Genomic DNA, 22,889 nt, shown 5'->3' with positions numbered 1-22,889 from the left:
GGGAGGGCGGTGGGAGGGTGCCCGGTGCTCCCTAGGGGAACGGCAGGGCCGGTGCCAGCGGCGGGGGCTGCTCGGGGACCCCAGCCTCGCATCGACCCCTCGCCAGGGTCTCCGCATCCCCCAGGGCTGAGCTGGGCAGCACCGTCACCCCCAGGACCACAGCGGGGTCCTGGCCGAACGCCCCACTGAGAGGAGGCCCAGGGGACACGGCTGCCTCCCCCATGCCGCACGAAGCTGCAAACATCCCCCGGGAAGGTGTGACCTGCACCAGCCGCAGCCACCGGTCCCCTCCTGGTGTGTCCCCGAGCAGGGGCCACCGCGCGTCCCCCATCCGCAGGCTCATCTGGCAGCAGCCTCCTCCTGTGGCTGCCGGCCAGGGAAGGGGATGTTTAGGGGATGAGTAACATCCTTCCTGGCAAGGCCTCCGCCGGCTCCTGGAAACGCGTTGCGGGCACTGGGAAGCTCAGCCCCTTCGCCTGCCTCTTGCCCCAATCAGCTGAAGAAAGATGTCAAGAGCAGTAAGGATCCTGGGGATGAGGCCAGGGCGAGCGAACCGAGCCCGTGGAGTCGGCAGAAGCCCCAGCTGCCAGGGAAGGGAGGACGCTGCGTGGCAAAGCAGGAGGCGGCCAGGAGGCACAGGCTGGGGGAGGCAACGCAGGGCCCCCTCCAGAGCGGGGCTGCAAGCCAGAGCCCGGCTGAGCGCTGCCAGGAGCGGCTTATTTTGGAAAGGAGGCGTCTCAGCTGAGCACTCGGTGCGTGGAGCTGCTGACGCTGGGGAGCAGGATGGTTCCCAGGTCCCGGCCATGGCTTGCGGGCCAACGCTGCTTGGCGTGAATCTGCCCCAGCACAACCGGGGCTGGATCCCTAACGCCTGAGTCACCCGCTGCAGGGGCCACAACCAGGACCAGTGAAGGCAAGAGGGATTACAGAGTTCGCAGCAGAAAATGGACCTGCTTCGCCTTCCCCAGAGGCCTCCCAGTGTCCACAGGGCTGAGAAGCCAGCACATGGGCAGCTCCCTGCCTGCACATCACTGATGGTTTGGGATGTCGTGAGCTGGGTGAGGTCTCAGCCCCTTTCCCGTGCAGCGGCACGACTTGGAACAGGCTGGGAAAGGAGCAGCCGCGCTCCCCCCGCGCAGCAGCCGGCCCTGCCCCTGGAGCCGCACGCTGCAGCATTGTGGCCCAGCTGGTTTTTCCAGAGACGCATCCAAGGGGCGAAATCGGATCTCAAGGGAAGGGAGCTGGCACGTTCCTGGCCGCGCACAGGAGCTGTCAAGGCAGCGCCAGGAACTGGGCACCGTGGCCAAGCACAACCGAGGAGCCAAGGTCCCAAACTTGTGTTGTGCCGCACTGTCCCCCACTCCAGAAGCTGCTGCTGCTGCTGCTGCACAGACCTTTGCAAACTGTGTGGCAGAGACACCCTGCGCCGGCACTTCCCACCAGCTTTGTTTTACACCATCAGATCTTAAACAACCAGCCCAGAGGGCTGGGACAGGGGGAAAGACCCTGCTGAGGGACCAGGAAAGGTCTGGTGAGAGGAAAACTCTCAAAGGAAAACAGAAAAGCAGCACGTGGCAAGGGAGTTCCCTCCGCACAGCAAAGGTGTTTTTGGTCAGGGCTTGTCTAGACTGGAGCAACCCACACTGCGTGAGCACATCAACACCCGGCAGCGAGCACGGGGCGCACAGGGCAGCTGCTGCTCCGGGCCAGGACGGACCAGGCTGTGCTGACCCAGAGGCTCTGGAGGCAGAGCCACCCCAGGACGGGCCTTTTCCCCCCATGGGGGTGCTCCTGGTCCCTCCTGGACTCAGCAGCCCCACCACGTGCCCCACACAACAAACCTCCCTGCTAGTGATGGGCTTCAGAGCCCATTCCCTTGGAAGGGGAAACCCTGAATACTTGAGCCCGTCCACTCCAAGACCAGGAGCATCCATGGAGCAAGAGAACAGGCCTGACACAGACATTCTTTAAGGATGATCTAATTTTAAAACCACATTTTTATAAAAACACATCATAATGAAAATGCATGTAGCTTAAAAAGAGGCCCAGAGTGCTGTGGTGCCGGAGGCAGCTGCGTGTCAGCGCTGGGACTGCTCCGTGGCCCATTCCCCACCTTCCCAGGGAGCCCAGAGTTCTGTGTCCAGCTCCACATCCCCCTTTGTTTTCCCTTACCACACAAAGCTTCTCCCTTTCCCCCTAACACCCCGCACCCCCTAAAGCACCAGCTGAAGCTGCAGGAGAGACAAAGGCTGGAGCATCCCCTGGCCTCGGGCACGAAGCAGGCAGGGTGCAAGCTCTTGCTTCCAGCACCGCAGGATCAGGCACCCCTGGAGAAAAGCCCGCGCAGCCTGCGCTCAGAGCAGCCGCCGCCTGCCACGACTGCTTTTAAAGGTAATCAGGGAACAGAGAAGAGCTCTGGATTGCTTTAATCCTTTCCAAAAAAGTATTGCTAGCCCAGCAGCTGTCCTCCTCCCCCTGTGTTTGCGAGGATTTGTACTCATAAGGCTGGATAATTTAACAGAGATAACACACGCTCAGCACAGGCAACCTCAGACTTCCCGACCTGTTTGCTCTTTGCTCCGCATGGTTTGCCAGCCCAATAAATCCACCCCGCGTGCCACCCTCCCCTCCCTCCCTCACGCAAAGGGCTGGGACGGCAGCCTTGGAGCGTGACTCAGATGCACAGGGGACCGAGGACCTCCCCTTCCCGCGGCCACGGCGCCGGCACCGCCGGGCACCGGCAAGCGCAGCGGCACAGCGAGCCGGGGAGCGGGGCTGTCCCGCAGGTACCTGCAGCACCAAGAGGCACCGGAGCCAGCGGTTAATACAGAGCCAACGTCCTCGTCCCCCCGTGCCGGGAGCGGTGCAGAATGCGGCGAGGGCAGGTCGGCAGTCCGGCACGCGTGGCTCACGGCGCGCCCCGGTAGCTGTAGTGATTGCGGTCAGGTTCGTTCATGGTGAGCGGCAGGCTGGGCTTGCGCTCCGGGTCCTTCTCGTCACACTGCCGCGGGGGACGGTGCTTGAAGAAGTCTGAGACGTAGCGCACCTGGAAAAGACCGACGGGAAAGAGAGGTTGGGGATCTCTGCAGGCTGAGCTGCGACCGGCAACGCGGCAGAGTCAGGTCACGCAGGGGGACACTCACGATGAGGACGGCAATGAGGGCCCCTTGGAGCAGCCCCGCCAGCACATCGCTCCAGTGGTGCTTGTAGTCCGACACCCTGGTGTAGCCCACGTAGATGGCGAAGGCAATGAGGAAGAACTGGATGGTGGGGCGCAGCAGCCGGGCCCACTTCCCCACCAGCCGGGCTTGCACATAGAGCTGGGCAGGGAAGAGGGGAGCGATCAGCAGAGCAGGGGCCCCAGCGGCCTGAAGACGGGGTGCTCAGGGCACTGCCCGGGGGACAGGACCCGCTGGGGACTCGCCGCCTGCCCGCAGCACGGCACTTACCGCCAGGAACATCATGCAGTACATCCCGAAGGAGGAGTGTCCAGAATAGAAGGACAGTCTGTGGGGCAAAAGGGACAGGTCAGGCCACGAGATTTAGCCCCAGCACCCAGCTGGAGCCCTTCAAGCCACCCCCTCATTCTGCAGGCTCTGCCCTATGGCAGGAGAGCGTCGGTACCGGCTGGAGCTTCCACCAGCCGGCAGGAGCCCGGCAGTGCCGGCAGGGTGGAGTGGATGTGTCCTGTGCCCCCGTGGCTCACCTGGATTCGGTGACATTCCTGCTCTCCCCCTGGCAGACGTTCTCCAGCTGCACGTAAATGGAACAGTTCACCTTGGACCAGTCGGGGTTGCAGACAGCCAGGAAGTTTGGCCGGAGGCGGCCAATCATGTATTTGGCCAGGTCGGTCAGGGACTGGCTGATGGCCGCCCCGAAGAGGAAGGTCCCCACGACCTTGTAGAGGGCAGCCAGGTAGTTGTTGAACTCTGACTTGGAGTAGAGGCGCTCCGTGTAGACCAGATATGCCTCCCCTGACGAGATCTGCAGGGACCAACGGGACAAGGGGTGAGGGTCTCGGGGTTCCCCAGCACTAGGGTAGAAGATGCTCCGTCTCTCAGGTTTGAGGCAGAGGAGCCTCCAGCCCCCACAGAGCCTCTCCCCTCCCTGCAGGGAACCAGCCCCACGGGACACGGGTCTCACCACCCTGAGCAGAGCTGGGCTCGACCTGAGAGTCTTGTGGCCTTGCCAGGGGTCTGGAGATGGGCTGGGACCCAGCTCCTGGGTACAACCTGCCAGGATGTCCCTGCCCCAGAGGGAAGGGGATGGTGCTTCCTTACAATGGCAACAGTGCAGGTGATGGTGACCCCAGCCATGAGGCCATGGGTGATGGTGTCCGCCTTGTAGGGGTAACGGATGGAGTCATCGTTGCAGTAGAAGCCCCGCTTGTATGGGGAGTTCACCAGCGTCAGGATGATGAAGGGCAGAGACGCTGCAAGGCAGAGAGAAGGTGAGGACTGGGGATACTCATCTGAAGGCTCCACACAGACACCCAGCACCACACAGTCCCCCTGTCCCTCATCCCCAGGGTCTCCGGTCCCCACTGCCAGTGACGGATCCCCTCTGGGGACACAGTCCCGAGCCACCTGCACCCAGGGCAGGAGGACTCGCACCCGTCAGGGCGCCAGCCCCGATGCTGATAGGGCCCTATCGGAGCTCACAGCTGCCTGCGGCGCCCAGATACCACACGAGACGGCCACGAACGGGCACTTGCGGAGCCCCAGCGCTGCCCGCCACGGACACTCTGCCCGGGCAAGGCCCCGGAGCTGCGGTGCCCCCGCAGTCCACCTTAAACCCGGGCTCCTCTCCCGGTTCCGCCTTTCCCGGCTGTTCCACCTCCCCTCGCTCCACATTCTCCCCGGAACACGCACCTTTGTCCCCGCCCGCACCCTCCTCCCCGCGCCCCTTCCCCGGGGGGTCCCTCCGTGCCCGGACCCGCCGCCTCCTGCGCTCCCGGTAACAAACCACGGGCTCGGCGCTCCCCGGGCTGCCCCGCCGCCCCCCGCTCCCCCCGAGCGGCGGCAGCAGCGGCCAAAAGGCGCTGCCAGGAGCCGGGAACGAGCCCGGGCTGCTCCCGCCCGCTCCGGCTGCGGGGAGCGGCCGCCCGGCGCAGGGGAGGCTGCAGACGCCTCTGTGTACACCTCAAACGTTAATTTGCCGCTCGAATTAGACACCGCTTTTCTTTTTGGATAATTCCATCCTCCAAAAAAGCTCCCCTAAAAATAAAGGGACACCGGCACACGAGGCAGAAAAGTGATCCAAACAAAAACAGGAACCTGCCTCTCCCCACCGGTGCTTAGAGCCCAAGAAAGCAACTCCCGGCCCGGGAGGTTCAGGCTGAAATTACGACCTGGGCCTTTATTTTTAGTCCGTCTTAATTAGGTGGTTGTCAGCGTCAGTTTTAGAAAGGGGCGTTTGCCTGCACCGGGAGGTGGGAGGCTGGCGGGGTACCGGGAAGGGGCACCCGGACCCAACCGCCCGGGGCTGCGGAGCCCCCGGCCCCGCTCCGGCCGCCCGCGGAGCGCAGGGCCCGGCCGGCGGGCGGGCAGCCAGGGCGGCAGCAGAAGGAAACGTCCCTCCCGGCCGAGCAGCGCGGCGGGGCCCTGCCGGCAGCCGCCCGGCACGGGACCGGCTCCAGCTCCCGGTTCCCCGCGGAGGCCGCCGGACTCGCCCGGGGGTCTCTCCACTCCCGCTCGGCCACGCCGGGCAGACCCCCAAGGCTCCAGGCAACGGAGCGGCCCCACGTCGGGGCACCAGCTCCATGGCGGGGCCCGGTAGCTCCGGGCCAGACGCCGGTGCTCCCGGGGCCGGTGAGCTCCTCGCGGAGGTCCCGAGCCCCGGGACAGGGGCCGGGCAGGTGCCTCCGGGGCTGCCCCCGGCTCGGCCCACCCAGCAGCACCAGCAACGGTGTTGGCGCAGAGCACCCGAGACCCCCAGTACCAGACCCAGCCCGCGGCACAGCCCCATCGGGAGCATCGCGGGGGGACACGGGGACGCCCCGGAGTCCCCCCGGGGCGGGGGCGCCATGGCCGCGCCGGTACCGAGCCCTCACCGACCGCCAGGCAGAGCACGTCGAGCACCACGAAGACCTTCCTGCGCTCCATCCCGCTGCCGGTGGCGGCCCCGCGGCCCGGCCCCACGGCTCACATGGCCCGGAACGACACGGGTCCAGCCGGGAGGTGAAGTCCGGGCGGACGGGACGGGGCGGGGCGGGACGGGGCGGCTCCGGCAGCCGGTGCTCCCGCCCGCGGGCCGGGGCGGGGCGGGGGGCGGGCTGTGGGGCCGGCGCCGGGGCAGGTGTGGGGCGCAGCGGGGGCCCGGACCCCCCTCGCCCCCAACCGCTTCCCCGGGCCCCGCTCCCGCGTCCTTGGCTCCGGTCCCCCCGTTCCGCCTGGCCGCTCTCCCTGTCCCGGCTCAAGGAAGGGGGAGAAGGAGTGAGGCCGCATGTGGGAGCCGCGTGTGTCCCGCCAGCCTCGGGCTTCTTTCCCGAGAAAAATAAAACAAAACAACGAACGGAAAAAAGGAAAAGCCAAGAGTGGAAGAAAGTGGCCACAAAACGCGCTGGTTGCACCGGGGTGGTGCAGCTGCTGTTTATTGCAGAGCAGATATGGGGCTGACTCAGTGGTGATCTTGGGGAAAAGGAGGGTGCCCCGGGAGCCTTCGGACACAGCGGTGAGGCTGGGTTTAAACACAGGACAGCACACATCCTTGTTTTAAGCTGTGATTTAACCGCTGAGATGCAGGGTGGCGTTTTCCTGAGCCTGAGACACGGTCGGAGCAGGACAGGCTCCCGGTGCCGCCTGTTGGGCTGAGGATGAGCCGGTGGCACCCAGAGCACGAACAGGAGCAAAGGTTGACGTGTGGGTCTCCGCAGCGAGTCCCTGGCGGGAGCGGGGACAACCACAGCCCAGCTGTTTGCTCCAGGCCTCGCTGTTGGTCAGGAACGGAAGGAAACTAATAATACAGAAACCACCCAAATGATAGCTACTAGGCTGGTTCATGTAAGCGCAAAGTGGCCTGTGGAGAGTATCAGTGCTGTTCTGGGAAGCCAGCAGAGCTGGAAATGCTCTCGGGCTGCCCTGGGATTTCAGGAGAGGAACAGAGCTGCTTGCTGGCTTTCCTCTGCTCTGGACTGACCCGCTCTGTCCTGGTGCAGCCTCCCTGCTGCCCGGTGGTGCCATGGGGGCTGCTGGGGGGGGGTTGCCCCACACATGCTGCCTGCGGGCCCCAGATCTTGGTGGTGGAAGGGTAAAAGCCCTGCGGCAGGAGAGCTGGGGGGATGCTGCAGGAGGGGACGTCGTTTGGTGCTGGGGACATGCCCGGGCTGTGTCAGGGAGGGGATGTGGCTCTTAAGACAGGTTTTATCCCCGTGGTGATACATCTCCCCTTCTCACCGCAGCCCCCAGCAGTTTTTGGCGGTGCTGAGCCACCCTTGGGCTGGCGTGGAAACGCTCCAGGCTGGGCCGCCGCGGGGGTGCAGATGCGGCAGCTGCGGGCAGGACTTTGCCCCACACGGCTGCGGATGGTGCCAGGAACGGCCCAGCAGGACTGGCTGCTCCCAGCTTGGCCCAGCACTCGGGGTGCTGAGCAGCATCTGCTCTCAGCCCCCCCGCCTGGCAAAGGGCCTTGCGGGGCCGGCAACTCGGCCCTGGCTGCTGGGGGGGCCTCTGGGGTGTGTGGCAGCACATTCGGGCCCCGCTCGTTGGATTCGCTCCAGCTCCACGGGGGATTTCCTGGAGCCGCGCAGGACGCGGGGTTGCGGCCCCCTCTGCCGTCCGAGCACCGCGGCTGCAGCGGCCGCGCCCACGCGTGGGCACCGCGGGGCGGCAGCGCCCGCCGGGTCCCGCCTGGTCCCTGCGCCGGGGGAGCAGAGCCACGGAGCCCCCCGGGCGCTGGGAGAAGAGCCGAGGAACAGAACTGGAGGGGTTTCCCACAAACAGAGGGGCTTTGTGGCGCGGAACGGACCTTCTCGCGGGAACACAGGACGCAGCCGCAGCAGAACGTTCCTCTCGCCTCCAGGATGTTATTTCTGGCTGAAGCCAGTGGGACGTGGACGGACCCCCCCGTCTCCCACTGCCGGGGGCTCTCCGAAGGCTGCCGAGGCTTCAGGGGACTCGGAGCGCCCGTGAGAGCAGCAAAAATCCCCCTTGGGATGGGCAGCTCCTGGGCATCCCGCTGCCGCCCACGGGGCGGTGGACCCGGCCACGCGGGAGAGGAGCAGAGAGAACGGGCCGGGATCGCTCTCTCGCTCCCATTGTCACACACAGGACTACGGCATCCCCGTCTCCAAAAACAAGACGGACTTCGGGCTCGTTTTCAAATGACATTTTTAATTAAATAAATAACGGCGAGGGGTCTTCAAGGCAGTATCACTTCACAGTGTAGGGCTTGGGGGGGGAATGGGGTAAAGAGTCCAGCATTGGGAGCAGCTCAAAGTGAATGTGCTTTGTAAGAAGGAAAAAGAAAACCCCAACGAAAAAGCAAAATGAAACCTCCTCCCCAAGCGACTCCCCCTCCCTGTCCCAGCCCTTTCCACCCGCTCCTTTAACATTATGTGGAAAAAGCGCCGCACTCGTATTGAAAGACCCCATATGAATCTGTAAACAACACTGAAAAACATAAATAAGAGACAGTTTTGCCTCCCCCAGCCTCACCTCTCGTTTCGTTAGGGCTTGAAATAAACCAAAGCAAAAATGGTTTTGGGAAAATTAAGAAAGGTTCTTGGCTGGTGGAGGAGATGCCGAGGCCTGGCCCTCCCTGGGAGGGCTGCCCGTGCGCTCACCCCCTCTCCCCCACAAAAGGGGGATCCCACCGGGCAGTTCCACTGTGGAGTTGCTTTTTGTTTCCAACAAGCGGGCGCAGCCACAGGGAGCCCCAGTTCTCACGCTGGCTGGACAAGGCGGCTCCGGCGCCGCAGCAAACTCCTGCAAATGCACCCAAAACGGGGCTGGTCGAGGAGGGACGGGGTCTGATCCTGCCGTCCCGCGAAGCTGTGGGTGCTGCATGACATCACGGGGCTGCGTAAAGGGGCGATCTGGGCTAACGGTTTCAGTCGTCTTCCATGTGCCGCAGCAGCAGAATCAACCGCAGGGTCGCAGCCCAAAGGCCTCCACTAAACCAAACAAACCTCAACCCAAACCCCTTCCAAGTGCAGGAAACGGCTGGAGGAAGGAACATCGGTGTCAGACCTCGCTCCGCACACACGTTCCCTGCGCGGACAGGGGGATGAGACACGTGGATTTCAGCCCAGACCTGGAACACAGCCGGGAGGTGAAGCAGCTCCGGCCTCAGCACACCCGAACGTGCCACCTCGCTGCCACGCGGGGCCACCCGTGTCTTCTCCTCCGAACACCGCTGGCGGCAGCGAAGACATTACTTTCCTCTCAGAAAACAGAGAGCTTGCTTTCTTGTGACGCAGAACAGGGCAGGGATGCCCGGGGACTGCTGCGCTCTCCTGCCTGGGACCCTGCGTGAGCGCTGGTGCCCTCAATGCGGTGCCTTGGGACGGAGCAACCTCCTCCCACAGCTGACAAATCGGTTGAGCAAACTGTGAATTACAGACGTTTCCATCTGCATTTTACCCTCTCACACGGTGGCGGTCAGCAGGGATCGAGTCACTCGCCGCAGGAACCGCGGCGGCAGCACCGCGCAGCTCCGGGGCCAGCGCCGCTCTGTGCATCTACAAACTCCCTGAACTCCCCACACACGTGCCCCACGGCCCAAGGGAAGGTGAGAAGGCCTTAAGTGTCCCTTCCCAGGACCTGACGCTTCTGTCAAAGGCTGGACAGGCCACGTCCCGCCCGCAGCGGGTGGCAGAGCGCGCAGGGGACACGGCGGCTGCGGGAGGGTTGCGGCAGCAGCGTGTGCCTGTCACAGCTCAGGAGTGAGGGACAGGATGGGTGACGGGAGGGAAACGGGAACAACTCCGCTCTCTGCGCATCCCCTGAGCTCTCAGGCTGCGCCCTCCATCCCAGCCCCGGGCACGCCGGTGATACATCCCCATTCTCAAAGCACCTCTGCACTCAGACTGTCCCGCTGGGGCCAAGGGACATTGCCCGTGTCCCAAGTGCAGGGGCTCTCCCAACAGCCTGGAATTACCTGGGGTGACACATGGCCAGTGGGACAGCAGGGGACAGACCTGCCCCCTCGCTACCCCCAGCCACCAGCTCTCTGTGATGGCATCAGAACACACCGGAGCAGAAAGGTGTTTGGTTTCACTGTAGCCTTGGATCAAAAGAACGGAAAGACGGATTCTGACCAACAGCTCCAAACTGTCCTCATGGAACGCTGCAAGTTCCAGGATTTCACTCAGTCGGGTCAAAGTCCTTGCTGGGTCTGTGACAAGTTTGTGACTGGAGACTCTCACTGCGATAGCGGCTCCGACCGAGCCACCGGTGCTGGACAGGCCTGATGCGCAGTCAGGAAACTATTTACATCTCCAATGCCAATGAGGCCAAAATCTGTGACCGATAAGGACACTTGCGCAGGGGCCACCACCGCCTCTGGCTCTCTGTCCAAATCCATAGGGCCAGCAGTTAAAGGCAAACCCTCGTTAGTGTCTGCAGGGAGCGTGAAGTCCATGGTTATCGTCTCGCCAGAGCTCTGTAACGTCTCCTGCTTCTCTGCTAGTCCTGGTCCTGCCGGCGGCAAAGCGCAGAGCCCCGTCTCCGCGGGGCTGGCAGCGCGTTGCGTGCAGGGAGCCGAGGTGGTGCCTGAGGACGACTCCTCCGCGGGGTCGAAGGAACAGTTGGTCTCGGAAGGAGTGCTGCACTCGTAGCCCTGCCCCGATTCACTGATGCTGCCCAGGCTGCAGGCCGTGCTCTCCACGCTGAGGGGCTCTGAGCATCACCACCAGGGACACAGACAGAAGGGGTAGGGACAGCAAGTGAAAGAAAGCTCGAGTGAGTCCACAACGTACGAAAAACAAGAATCCGGTTCAACCCCACCTAATCACAACAGTATTTGTTTGATGGCGCAAATGTTTCTTTATTATAGCAACCAAGATCCCTGCCAGCGCGTACCGAAGAAAGGCAAGATGCAGACAGCAGATGGGAGGCCATCAGTGTTTCTATGGAAATTAAAGGAAATCTCAGAGAGACACTCCAAGAGAAGCCAAATCCTAAATCCTGTTCCCTCATGCCAAGCCCCCTGGGAGGTGCCTACAGTAGGACAGTGAGGGAATGAACCCACTTTGGGCTCCCTGGGAACCCTTTGACAGCCGTTTGCAGGTACAGCCCGACTGCTGGTGGCTTCAATCAGCCCCCAGAACAGTCACCTGTGTCTGGCATGTCGTGTTAGAGGACTGGAACCCCCAACTCAGGTGTCCGGAGTCAGTGCAAATCCTTCTGCTTTGGGAATTACTTAGGCCACCCCGCCAAGCCTAAAGCGGGAACAACTCTTTTTAAGTCACTACTGGTCGATACGAGGCAGACGAGCCTCCTTTGCTCACACCAGAACCCACCCAGGGCTGGTATTTGATGCAGGACAAAGCGAGCACAGGGGCAAGGTGCAGGAGAGGAGCGACAGCGGGATAACGGCCCCAGGAGAAAGGCGAAGAGAGAGACAGGCAGACAGAAGGAAAGGGACTTACCTGTGCTCTCTATTGCTAGCTGATCTTGACCGAAATGAGCATCCAGGCATCTCGTCGCAGAGGGAATCGGTGGCGAGCTCCGAGAACGGCTGGCGTTTTCTACTTCACCCCCGTCCAAGTCGTTGTCGGTGTAATCCCTGTGGGTGAAGACAGAAAGCACTGCCACCTCCTGTTCAGCACGGAGCTGCAGGCAGGGAAAATGGTGACCGAGTTTAGAATCCATCGACAAATCAAGCAATGGGGCTGCAAACCAGAGCGCCGCGCCGGCCCTGAGCCCCCTGCAAAGCCAACGGGCAGACCTTGTCCCCAGGGTCCAGCCAGCCCACGTGTGACTGCCCTGACAGTGTCCAGCTAACGTTTTTAATTGATTCAGCTTAAATACTTCATTTTTACCTTTCAATACATTTCGGTTTCAGCCTCTTTTCGAGCAGCATTTTCTGTAATTGGTATACATTTCAAAGTGAAGAATTTGCCTCCAAGTTTGGCAGCAGGGAAAGAAAATTCAGGTTCCAAACCACCAGAAATAGCATCTTTTTGAACTTAAAAAGCTCCCTTCCCAAACCCCCAACGAACTGAGTTTTTTTCCTGAGATCAGCCCTAAATCCCTGCCCTTAGCCTTCATTTTTGTGGATGCATTTGTCTGAAACAAACCAGTATTTTCTGATACAAGAAGGCAAAGAATTGCTTCATCTTCCCTCCCCACACTGACAGTGTTTGTGTTCCCTCCAGGCTCCCACCCCAGAAAAGCACAGCCAGAGGTGCTTTGCAGCAGGAATCTTCGCTGGGAGGTTAATATTACTAATTTTAGTGTGAGAATATTCCACGCACGTGGCTCCAGGGTGGAGGACGTACTTCTTCCTTCCTAGACGCGTCTGCTGAGTGAAGTAGTCATAGCGCTCTGATTTTTTCCACATGTAGTAATACTCCACACACTCGCCCACCGACCGGGTGCGGACCTGGGGAGAAACATCACGGTCAGAACACGGCGCATCGTGGAGGAAGGGCTATCCTCCCGTTTAATCAGCACAGAAAATTAAGTGTGTCACAGTAACTGATATTGCTACAGACACATCTACGCTGCGGAGCGGAAGCACATACTGAGATTTCCAAGGTGGTAACCAGCCAGGGAATGATCCCCACAGTGCACAAAGTGTTCTCACAGAGCCCGGTGTGGGTTCACACACGGTACATTCGTGCAGGACCCTCCTGCACTTCCAGGAGCACACTTAATATTGAGAGAGCAAACCTGCGTCCGTTTTCACTGGCCAGCATCAACATGCCCACAATTAATCAGCGGAAGAACTGGACTCTCTGGTTCTGCCAACTCCCAGCACAGCAGCGTATGTCTCAGGGCCCAGCTTTCCCTACAACAGCATCTTTCGTTCTAGAGGACCCCAGGGGACTTCACAAAACATCCACATGCTCAACTCACTCATTCACAGAAGTACTGCAAGGGCTGAGAGTTTGGAAATAACTTTTGAGACTCCAGAAAGGGCTAATCAGTAATTAACTGACATCACTCATGCAGGTCAGTGGTGTTTGTGACTTCTCCCACCTGGAAAATAAGGCAGAGCAGGGCAGTGAACAGCCCATCACCTGCTAGCGTGAGTCAACACAAAGCCTGGGATCGGAACTGGGCAGTCCTAGACCTGCTGCATGAGCCGAGGCTCAAATCGTACGTCTGGTGCAAACGCACGCGCCTCCTTCCCTTTGCTTAGCGGGATGCAGGGCTACGCGTCCTTACCTTGTTCGCTTGGATAAGATGGAAGTTCTTCCCATGGACCCTGAAGCCGTGCTCAAAATTTCTACACTCTTCTTCACTCCAGGCACAAAGCTCATCTGCAGCAGAAGGAAAGAGGAATTGGAGACATGCAGAATGCCCTGATGTATAGGGCAGAACCCAAATATGGGGGAGTTGTCACCTCTGATAACCTTCACGTTGAACCGTAACCTCCGCAGTGCCTCTTCTGCATTGAAGTTGCATTTAACCAGCTCATACAAAGCCTGGGAAACAGAAGAGAAAAATCACTCAGAGCACATACCCGAGCAACACATCACAAACCAACCTGCTCGTGACTCATGTTTGTCTCATAAAACTCATCTTCCCCAGGAGCCCCTTTGCCCCAGCCTGGCCATCAGCACACGATTTCACTCCTCAAGGCACCATATGACAAACCTCAGGACCGAGGAGCTGTGGTTGTCCCAGCAGCTCTGCGCGTTACAGGCTGCCCCTGTGCTCTTGCAGACTTAGTGCCGCTCTAACCCGGCTGGCTCAGAGCAAACAACTGCTCTGAAGTTTCTCAGCCAAAGGTTTGACCTTCTGCTGGCTTCAAAGAAGAATTAGACACCGTTATGGAGGACAGACCCAACAATTCTCTTGACAGCGTGTCTCTCAGCCCAGATCTCCATAGGAAACGTCACACCAGGCAGATGCTCAGATCTCTCTGGCTTTACTGACTGTTCATAAAGTCTTTTCAGGTGTCTCCGCACCGTCGCGGTGCAGGAAGCCCCACATGTACCTGCTCGTTGTCCTTCACCACCTCTCCTTTGGGCAGGCTGCTGCTGGCCAGCTCGTCCCACCGCCGCTTCACCGCGCGGTACAGGAACTCCTCCACCTCTCTCTCCGGGAGTATGTTTGGGTCCCAAAGCAGCTGATCTTCATTCTCGTAGGCTAATGGAGGAAGCACTGAAATAAGCTAATCGGAGAATTCTGCTGCTTTTGAGAAATGGTCTGTGTGTAGCGCAGGAGAGGAAGAGGAGGGAGGAAATATCTGCCTGGTGCTCCCGCCTGGCACTAGAGATGCCAACCGGCACTGTGCAGGTGCTGCACTTTCCCTCCTGATCTTGGAGGCAGATAAGCTTAATACTCTTCATACATCTTTCAGAGCCCTAAGCACAGGTTTGGCTTGCTTTCACTTCTTCAGGACTGGTTGACAAGGGGTTTGCTACCACACTCTCAAAGGTTGTTGCTTTGATTCATTAATCCTGGCAACTAAAAACCCCAAGTTCTAAGGTACCTGTTTCAGCATGCAAGAAACAAACAGAGCGGGAGGCAAAGGCAGTCAGAGCTCCAACCCTGGCCTAGGCTCAGGACCCTCTCCCTGTCCCAAACACCAGACTAAGCAGCCACAAGGTCCTCCCCACGACCATTTGTAACACTCCAGCCACACAACACAGGAGCACATGGCATCACCAGCGATTCTGGCCCCTTCCAGCTCTCAGGCCATGAGAACATGGCTCACAACAATGCAGAGAGAGGTTTAAGTAAAATAACAGCACAGAGGAAAGGAAGACAGACTCTGCAATTAAAAAATAATTGGAAATATTGACTTTTTTCCATTTAAATAAAAACACTAGCACCCTCTGTACTTATCTTGTTTCTACAGGGAAAGGAACCAACACTTCTGCCCCGCAGAGCCACTGAAATCGGGGCAGACAGCACAAAGATGTGCAAAGAGGCTGCCTCACCTTTTTCACTGTGCCTGTTGAAGTGCAGGATGGGAACCGTGGCTTGGTACTGAGGTCCAACCATGATCTCCTGAAACATCAGCACAGAGAAGTGGGTACGTTGACATGGAAAACGCTCCACGTAGGCACCGAGATGCACGTCATGATTTAGGGACTATGACACCACGAGGCCGATTTATAGGGTGGCAGCCCCCCTGCCACTATTGCTTCTAGGGAACCCTGACTATTTTATAGCGTAACTAAAAAGATTTACTATCAACCAGGTGATACTTTAGGGACCTTAGGTATTTACATAGTTTTAATGTTAAAGATATACGGCAAGCAGCTAAGGCTGGAGATAAAGAAATGCGGCGGCTCTCCCGCAGCCTTCACGACCAAGATGAAGGTGTAAGTCCGCTCCTCTCTTTCCCGAGGTGGTTCCCCCCCAGTAAATCCCGCTGGGAACACTGCGCAGCATTTCACCTTTATGGGGCTACAGGCTGCGGTTTTAATTTACCCAGGCACAACAGCATTTTCTGTATCTGCAGCAGAAAATGATTTCAGATACAGTTTTCGGGATCATATTAAAAAAGCCCTCTTGTAACCCACATCTGCCACCGACTGCACAAAACATGAGCAAAAGAAAAGAAAGACAATTTCTCATGGAAATATCACAGCGCTTGGGTGTCACACTTTCCTCAGACCCAGGCAGGTTGTACTTCTCAACATGCTCGTATCATTTACCTTCTTACACTCGTTGGATGGGATGGAATCCTCCTCTGAATCCTCAGCCATGGAGGAAGCACACGGAGACGAACACGGCTCTTTGTCTTCATCAGCAAGGAAGTTGTTTGCTTGGTGGGAAAGGAAAATATCTGCAGTTATGAAACGGTTTTTATTTTCCAATAGCTCTATGTTCTCCCTCCTTCCTTTCATTTTCTATCCTAGAGCTACTTCTGGCATGCTCCTCAGTGAGAACTCGCCCATAGTTTAATCTTCTCTGTTTAAACAAAATAATTTGCACCCTTGCCACATGGGTAGTGCCAACCAGCCTGAGGAGCTCAGACTTCAGGCCAGCAGAAGGAATACAATCACTTTACACTGAGTCTCTCTCATCCACTTTGGCTTCCTGCGTATTCCGATATTTAGAAATTGCCACAACATATCACACCACTAGTACTACTGAATGTATTCACTTCTACATATGTCAGAGCAGGTACTGATCTTTCAGACTGCGAGGACGGCGGGCAGCAAAACAATTCTCACTTTCTGCTTTGTTAGAGCAAGAGGAAACGGCCTCAAGTTGCGCCAGGAGAGGCTGAGGTTGGATCTGGGGAACAATTTCTTCCCCAAAGGGCTGTGGGGCATTGGAACAGGCTGCCCAGGGCAGTGCTGGAGTCACCATCCCTGGAGGGCTGGACAGACGGACATGAGGTTCTCAGGACATGGGGCAGTGCCAGGGGTGGGTTATGGTTGGACTTGATGCTCTTGAGTTATTCTCTCCCCATCCCACCGCTCTGTCATGTCCCAGCCAGCGCTCACTAATGCCACTGGCACTCAGGTTTATTTGCAGCCCCCAGAAGGAAAGTGGAAAATCCGATGTCACGAAACTTAGCGATAAAATAAAGAAAAACATCCTTGCCCTATTCTGCACATCACATCTAAGTGAAAACGAATTAGAAATTAGTGACACATACAGCCAGGCTGGTTTGGGAATAGGTCTGATGCATCGTGGGACGTGACGGATGGAGTGAGATCATCAGCTGAAGATTGCGTCTCCTCCTCTTCTTCCCCTGAAAGCAAATCCTTCGCTATTTGTTCCTTTTAACAACAACAAGAAAGTGAAAAATATTTTTAAATTAAAAAAAAATACGTGGGGGGGTGTGAGGCCTAGAGTAAAACATTTCTGGCCAAAGGCGGCCACATCCACAGGTCTCCTCGCCCTCCCACGGCTTCTCCAGATTCCCTCTCGCACCCCCTGCCACCCCCAGGCTGCCACCCCCAAAAGCACTTCTACAAGTGCCAAGAGTGGCTTCCTATGGAAGTCAGAGAGAGGACAAGCAAGTGGCCCTTTCTGTGGAACTCCAGCCAGAGCAAATATGTCAAACATCACGGAAGGTAAAAGATAACACCACCTTTCTACAGATTTTAGCTAGAACAGGAGCCACCGCTTCAGCTGGGAGGATATAACCCCCCGACTCCTCACAGATCCACATCTACCTGCAAAGACTTGTAACCCAAGCTCCATAAAGAGCTTTTAGAGTGTTCTTTTAAAAACAGTTATCCTTTCTCCAGTCTCCTCGAAACTCCTTCAATTCCATTCTGGCACTGGCGTTCCTCACTGGGACACCAGAACTTGGCAGCCCCTTCCCCAGCATCGGCCAAACCCCACTGAAAACGGCTCCGGGACAGCAAGCAACCCAGAGCACACACAGCCAGGCGGAGAGCGGCTCTTACCTTATCCAGAGTCATATCTGGGAGGTTGGGAGTGATGTCATTGCTCTCGCTGTCCTGCTCCGAGATGGGATCAGACGCCTCATAGCCATAAAGCGCGAGCAGCTCCTCAAACGGCATTTCACTGCTCTGAGCGAGAGGAGGACAAAGCTGCATCAGGAGCGGAACAAGCACCGAGTACAGCGGCAATGAACACAGACACGCAGAGGCAGTAAAGGCAGCTCTGCCCTTCTGGGGCTCTGAACAGCCTCGGGGGACGCTGTTCAATGCAGGAGGGACCCACCGTAACCACTTCTTCTCAAAGGTACAGAAAAGGCAGGGCCTTCCATCCCAAAGCAACACCATCAAGGGCGTTTTTAAATATATCTATTTTTTTACCCTGGATTTCATGGTGGTGAAGAGATGCCAGACAGCAGAAGTGCGTTTCTACCGAGGAACGGAAGGAGCAAATCCCTACATTAATCTTGTGCCTGACCTGAAGAGAGAGTCCTTGTCACCAAGAACACGTTTGGTGTCCCACCACAGCCCCCCATGGGACCACGCACACCATCCATCTCTTCATGGCTCCTCCGCTGTGACACGGCCACACACCCTTCAGCGAGGACACTGAAGAGTCCTGAGACCCCAGAATTCACCTGCTGCCAAAACCAGCCCTTCCTATCCAAACACAACCCTAAGACCTGGTGAAGGGGAGACCCAAACACAGCACAGTGCCAGCTGAGCAAGTCAGAATTTCACCCAAACACCTTTGGTGCCAGCGCTGTAAAAGCAAACAAGAAAAGCCAGCAGGTAGCTTCCCTTCCCCTCCTTTGCTGCCTTTACCTGAGAGGCACTGAAACTCTTCTCCAGCTCTTCTAAAGATTTCTGCTTCTCCTGAGCATCATCCCCTTCTTCCCTCTCCTCCCGCACGCCGTAGTTCTGTGAGAGGATCTCCGCCAGGTTCAGTCGGTGATCAGCTGAACCCATGGACACAACTGCAGGGATCAGAAGAAGCTGAGATACCAGCACCACCCTGGACCGGATCTTCAGATGCAATAAAGCTCGGGACAACCCTTTCTTGTGTGTGCGCAGCCGGGAGAAGCCAGAGGAAGGGATGAGGTAGAAAGGAGCGAGAGGGGCTGGGGAACACGACTGAAGTCATTCTGTGAGTGCTGAATTGCAAAGCCTGGTTCTCTGCACATTCAAGTCCCACAACTGACTGAAAGCTGAATCTGAACATGTTCTGGGTATTTATGTGTCTCTGACTGGATTCACTAGTGTCATAACAGGTGAATGCTACCGCTTTTCCTTTGTCTGGGGCATTTTTAGGATAAATTACCCCTTACTGCAAGAACGGGCAAATGGACACTTGCAGGGGCTTTGGCATCTTTACAACTTTCCTCTGTCAGCTGGCCTGGGGACCAGCAGAGAGGCCAGGATGGTGCTGGAAGGAGAAGGGACACAGCACACAGACGCTACCTGCTGCGCTCTGAAGGCCGGGCTCCCCGGGACACAGGCTGCGCGCTGGGTACGACACCACCCTCGGGCTCTGCCTGCCGACCGAGGCCTTCGACAACGGAGAAAAACACAGTGAGACATCGCTTCTTAAATGTAACACACCCCCAGCCTCTTAACCCCACCAGCAAACGCAATTCATTGTCTAGTCCAACTGAGTGCACCATCCCCGAGCATCAGCAGCGAGATGACCCCACCGGAGACCCCGCGGAGCCCAGCCATTGTGTGCACTACAACAAAAGGGAGGAGTTTATGGGGTAATGAAAGAAGAAAGGGACAGAAAGGATTTGTACAGCCACCGTCCTGAGGATGGTCACACCGGGAAACAGCCTCATAACTCAGGCAAGTGTCACAGCCCCTTGGTTGGACCTTGCTGGAACGTGACCAAGCACGAAACCCTCTTGGACAAACCCTTCCATGCTCACAGCCCCTGTCTCATGGAAGGGATGATGGTGAGGTCTACATTTACTCCCTCTGGTCTTGAGCGGCCTCCAGAACGCTCTTTCCTGAGACAATGATCTATATACCGACTGCGCCTCCTTCACACGGGAATCAATAAGGAGCTGCACGCAAAGGATTTTGAAAACAAAGACTGAAGCTGTTAGCAGGGGATGGGCTGGCTTGAAAAGATGTCAATAATACTTCGGGAACAATGAGATCTTATATTAACGATCAGGTGCTGAAATGAAGAGTAATAGTCAGTACAACAGGATGACAATTCAGCAACTAATCACGAGTTTATTTTCCTGAAGCTGGAATCACCAAAAAACAACTAGTACTGCTGTTTGGGCTGAGAAAAGAAGAAACAAGTGATGGACAAAGCAAATGGCCCATTCCACACTCAAATTTAAATGTGTGAAACCAAATGATCCCCCAGATTATTTCCAAATCCAGAAGACCATGGAAACAAGAGTCAAAGGAAGAGGGGAAAAAGGCAGGTCTGGCTTAAATATGTAAAAGATGAGAGAGAGAATATTCCTGATGACGCTGATTGCCAACGCCACGTGACGTGGAGTTATTTTGTTTGAAGGTGAGGCAGCCGTCGTCTGACGCTTCAAATCCAAATGTCACACAGGAGGCCGAAAACACAACCACGTTACATGGTCAGAAAGACGGCGGCAACACCGAGGCGCTACCAGGGACCTCCAGATCACGAAAGGTTCTTGGCCAGCGTGTAGATGCTTCTATTGTGGGCGATGGTTTTGGTCACCATGAAATGTCACAAAGGTGAAATCCATTTATTTTGACAGTGCAGCATAATGCTGGAAAATCGCTCCTACATCCATAGGCCATTTAATTGCGGGGCATGGGGGGAAGAGATTAAATCCCTTTGTGTGTGCCAGGGCAGTGATTTGGTTCATCACATCAGCCCAACAACGTGCCGAAGTAACGCTTTGGCACAGATGAATGTGGCACCCTTGGCATTCCACCAAAGGTGGCAACGAAGACCAAACCGCTCTGGGTGGGACAGCAAGGCAGCCCAGACAGCACCTTCCTCACCCAAAACGCTGAAATACCCCAAAAGCAAAGCCCTGCCATCGAACAGAAGCTGTCTCAGCTAGCAGTGTTCCGAGATCCTGCCGGAGCAGCCAGCTACCTCGATATCTTCCCAGCGTCCTTCTCCCCCGCCGTGGTGGAAATGAAGTGTGGACATGCCACAACAGAACCCAACACACAACGGCATCACCAACCGTAAGTGACGGAGCGATGGCAGAAACGCTTCAGCGCGATGCACCAACGTGGCGCTACCATGGCGGAGGCAGTGGGGACGTCCCAACCCAGCACCGGAGCACGGTCCCCTCGCCGGGCAGCTCTGCCAGCCGAACTGCTCCTGCTGCCCCACGCTCCACCAGGCCCGCTTCCCAGCCGCTGCGTTCTCCCCGTTTCCAGCAGCTCCAGACCCCGGTAACCCCAGCGCTGCGGGACCGCGCTGTGCTCCAGCCCCGGGGTTTCGGCTCACCGGCCTTTCCGCACTGGGAGCCTCGCAGCCCCAGCGCCCGCTGCCCCCGGCCCGGCCCCGACCGCTCTGGCGGGTCCCGCGGCCCAAAGCCCGTGTCAGCGCCGCTCCCGGGCACCCACCGGGGCCGCGCTCCCGCAGGACCGGCCACGGGCGCTCCGGCCCGGGCACCCCCGCGCTGGCGGGAAGGCAGAGCCGGCGCGGCTCCCCGGGCTCAGCCGCTGCCCCAGCGCCTGCCCCGGCCCTCCCGCCGCGTCCCGTCCCGCCCTGCCGCCCCTTCCCCTGCCCAGGCCGCCTCCCTCGGCCCCGGCGCCCCTCGGCCCCCGCCCCGGTGGGCCTCGCTCCGGCTCGCACCGGCCCATCCACCCCGCGGCCACAGCAGCCCGGCCCCAGGCGGTTCCGGCCCGGGGATCCCCGGTGTCCCCGCCCGGCCGGTGCAGGCCCGAGCGCGGCGCGACCCCGGCGGCGCCGCACTCACCTCCGCCATGGCCGAGCGCGAGCGGCGGCGAGACGGGAGCCCCGGATGCGGCGGCGGCTGCTCATTGGCTGCGACGCCGCTGGGGCGGGGCAGCGCCGGGGGGCGCGGCTTGGAGGGCGGGGCGGAGGCGGGGCCATGGGCGGCGAGGCCACGCCCCCGCGGGAGGGGCGCAAATTGGTGCAGAAAGGGTGTTTTTTTAAATATTTTTCGATGGAGACAGGGTTTTTTTTTGACGCCTGCACGTGCGTGCCGGCGTCCCCGTGAAATAACACGACAGGCACGTTCATAAACAGCGAAGTTAATGAGCCGCAAAACCCGAATCTGCAGGAAATGAAGCTCCGGTGCCGCTGGAGCGGGTTGGGGACACAGCCGCACCTCCGTGGACATTCGGCTGGGACCCCCGCGCAGCCCCTGCCCTGCCACGAACGACATGGAAACACTGTTTGCGGTCCTTGCCATAGCTGCACCCGGGGAATACCAGAGATGTACCCGGGAACACCGGGGATGTGCGCTCGCTCCATTCTCCTTCAATTCCACACATCTCCAGGGCTTGCTGCCCAAACCCCTTGCCAGGGGACCCTTCGGTCCCTTGGGGTCCCCCCGCCGCAGCCACCGCTTCCCGCAGGCTGAGCGGTAACTCACTGCCAGACACACAGCTGTGTTCGCCACCGGGTCTCACCATTCGGTTGACCCAGGAGATGATCGCTCAGCCCAAGCTGCTGCCTCCCTGGCCACGAGCAGGTCCAGTCCCAGGGCTGCACGATGGAGTCGTCCTCAGCTGCCTTGCACTCCGCTAATTTCCTCTGTTTGGGTTTCACTTGCGCTTGTGAGCTTGGGAAGCGAAGTGCTGTCAAGTGCTCCTGCAGTGGTGGTGGCCCTTGAGCTGAGAACCAGAGCACTTCAACAGGTCTTTATTCCCTTGCGCGGGTCTGTCTGGCTCCTTTCAAAAGACTAACAGGTTACAGGTGCTGTTTATTCTATTCAAAAAGCAATGTGGTCTCTAGCTCTCTGAGAACTTCCCGCCAAACTGCTGCTCTCCGCCTTGTTCCCAACACTGCGTCCAGGTGTTTTGTCACTGCAAAAAGCAGAAAAGCCTGAATTTGTGGTCAAGACTTGGGGAGAGCCAGCTGCTCTGTGGCAGGAGTTTCCAGGCCCTCTGCCCGTTTGCTGTTTGCTCCAGGAGCCGTCTCGCTTGTTCCAGCGGAACCTGGGATGCGGCTCCAACACCCCAAGCACCAGGTACCCACAAAAGGGAGAGAGTGGGGAAACCAAGTTTGTGTCTGATGTGTCAAATCTCCGGAGTGAGGGATGGTCTGAATGCAGAGGTCAGAGAGCTGTGTGTGCCAGCTTTGTCTAAAGAAATACTCATTTTCCTGTTGCTTGTGGCTGTTAACAGACACAAGAACAGCTTTTAACACCGAACAAAGTAGCGATGAGTTAAGCTTTAGAGAAGCATCAGTTTTCATGAT

General features: G+C 58.2%; 2 protein-coding genes across 5 annotated transcripts; both read right to left on the bottom strand.

The window, feature by feature from the left end:
• Window positions 1–1,963: 1,963 nt before the first annotated feature.
• On the bottom strand, window positions 1,964–6,239 carry PLPP2 (phospholipid phosphatase 2). The gene is made up of 6 exons (XM_065042153.1): window positions 6,053–6,239; window positions 4,281–4,432; window positions 3,707–3,984; window positions 3,450–3,507; window positions 3,144–3,320; window positions 1,964–3,046 (listed from the first exon to the last, which is right to left on the bottom strand). The coding sequence occupies exons 1-6, from the start codon at window positions 6,102–6,104 to the stop codon at window positions 2,909–2,911; spliced, it is 855 nt and encodes a 284-aa protein (XP_064898225.1). The 5' UTR covers window positions 6,105–6,239; the 3' UTR covers window positions 1,964–2,908.
• A 2,071-nt stretch (window positions 6,240–8,310) lies between these two features.
• On the bottom strand, window positions 8,311–21,484 carry MIER2 (MIER family member 2). 4 transcript variants are annotated; one of them, XM_065042149.1, is made up of 13 exons: window positions 21,421–21,484; window positions 18,950–19,037; window positions 18,314–18,465; window positions 17,495–17,620; window positions 16,735–16,858; window positions 15,782–15,891; window positions 15,059–15,128; window positions 14,110–14,261; window positions 13,513–13,594; window positions 13,335–13,429; window positions 12,419–12,546; window positions 11,591–11,727; window positions 8,311–10,838 (listed from the first exon to the last, which is right to left on the bottom strand). In XM_065042149.1, the coding sequence occupies exons 1-13, from the start codon at window positions 21,427–21,429 to the stop codon at window positions 10,363–10,365; spliced, it is 1,749 nt and encodes a 582-aa protein (XP_064898221.1). In that variant the 5' UTR covers window positions 21,430–21,484; the 3' UTR covers window positions 8,311–10,362. The 4 variants fall into 4 exon arrangements, with proteins under 4 accessions (XP_064898221.1, XP_064898222.1, XP_064898223.1 ...); XM_065042150.1 differs by having other exon boundaries at window positions 12,443–12,546; XM_065042151.1 differs by having other exon boundaries at window positions 17,495–17,615; window positions 21,421–21,454.
• Between the last annotated feature and the right edge of the window lie 1,405 nt (window positions 21,485–22,889).

The sequence above is a fragment of the Columba livia genome, chromosome 27, assembly GCF_036013475.1.
Source record: "Columba livia isolate bColLiv1 breed racing homer chromosome 27, bColLiv1.pat.W.v2, whole genome shotgun sequence".
Lineage (NCBI taxonomy): Eukaryota > Metazoa > Chordata > Aves > Columbiformes > Columbidae > Columba > Columba livia.
The sequence above is the reverse complement of the archived record's forward strand: the minus strand, read 5'-3'. Positions and strand labels throughout refer to the sequence as shown.

Coding starts and splice junctions, on each gene's coding strand:
- MIER2 (XM_065042149.1), bottom strand. Junction 15,892..16,734: donor ATTCCCAAACCAGCCTGGCT/GTATGTGTCACT, acceptor TTTCCCACCAAG/CAAACAACTTCCTTGCTGAT. Junction 13,430..13,512: donor CAACGTGAAGGTTATCAGAG/GTGACAACTCCC, acceptor CTTCTGCTGCAG/ATGAGCTTTGTGCCTGGAGT.
- PLPP2 (XM_065042153.1), bottom strand. CDS start 6,104: ATGGAGCGCAGGAAGGTCTTCGTGGTGCTCGACGTGCTCTGCCTGGCG. Junction 3,508..3,706: donor AGGAATGTCACCGAATCCAG/GTGAGCCACGGG, acceptor TTTGCCCCACAG/ACTGTCCTTCTATTCTGGAC. Junction 3,047..3,143: donor CCCTCATTGCCGTCCTCATC/GTGAGTGTCCCC, acceptor GGTCTTTTCCAG/GTGCGCTACGTCTCAGACTT.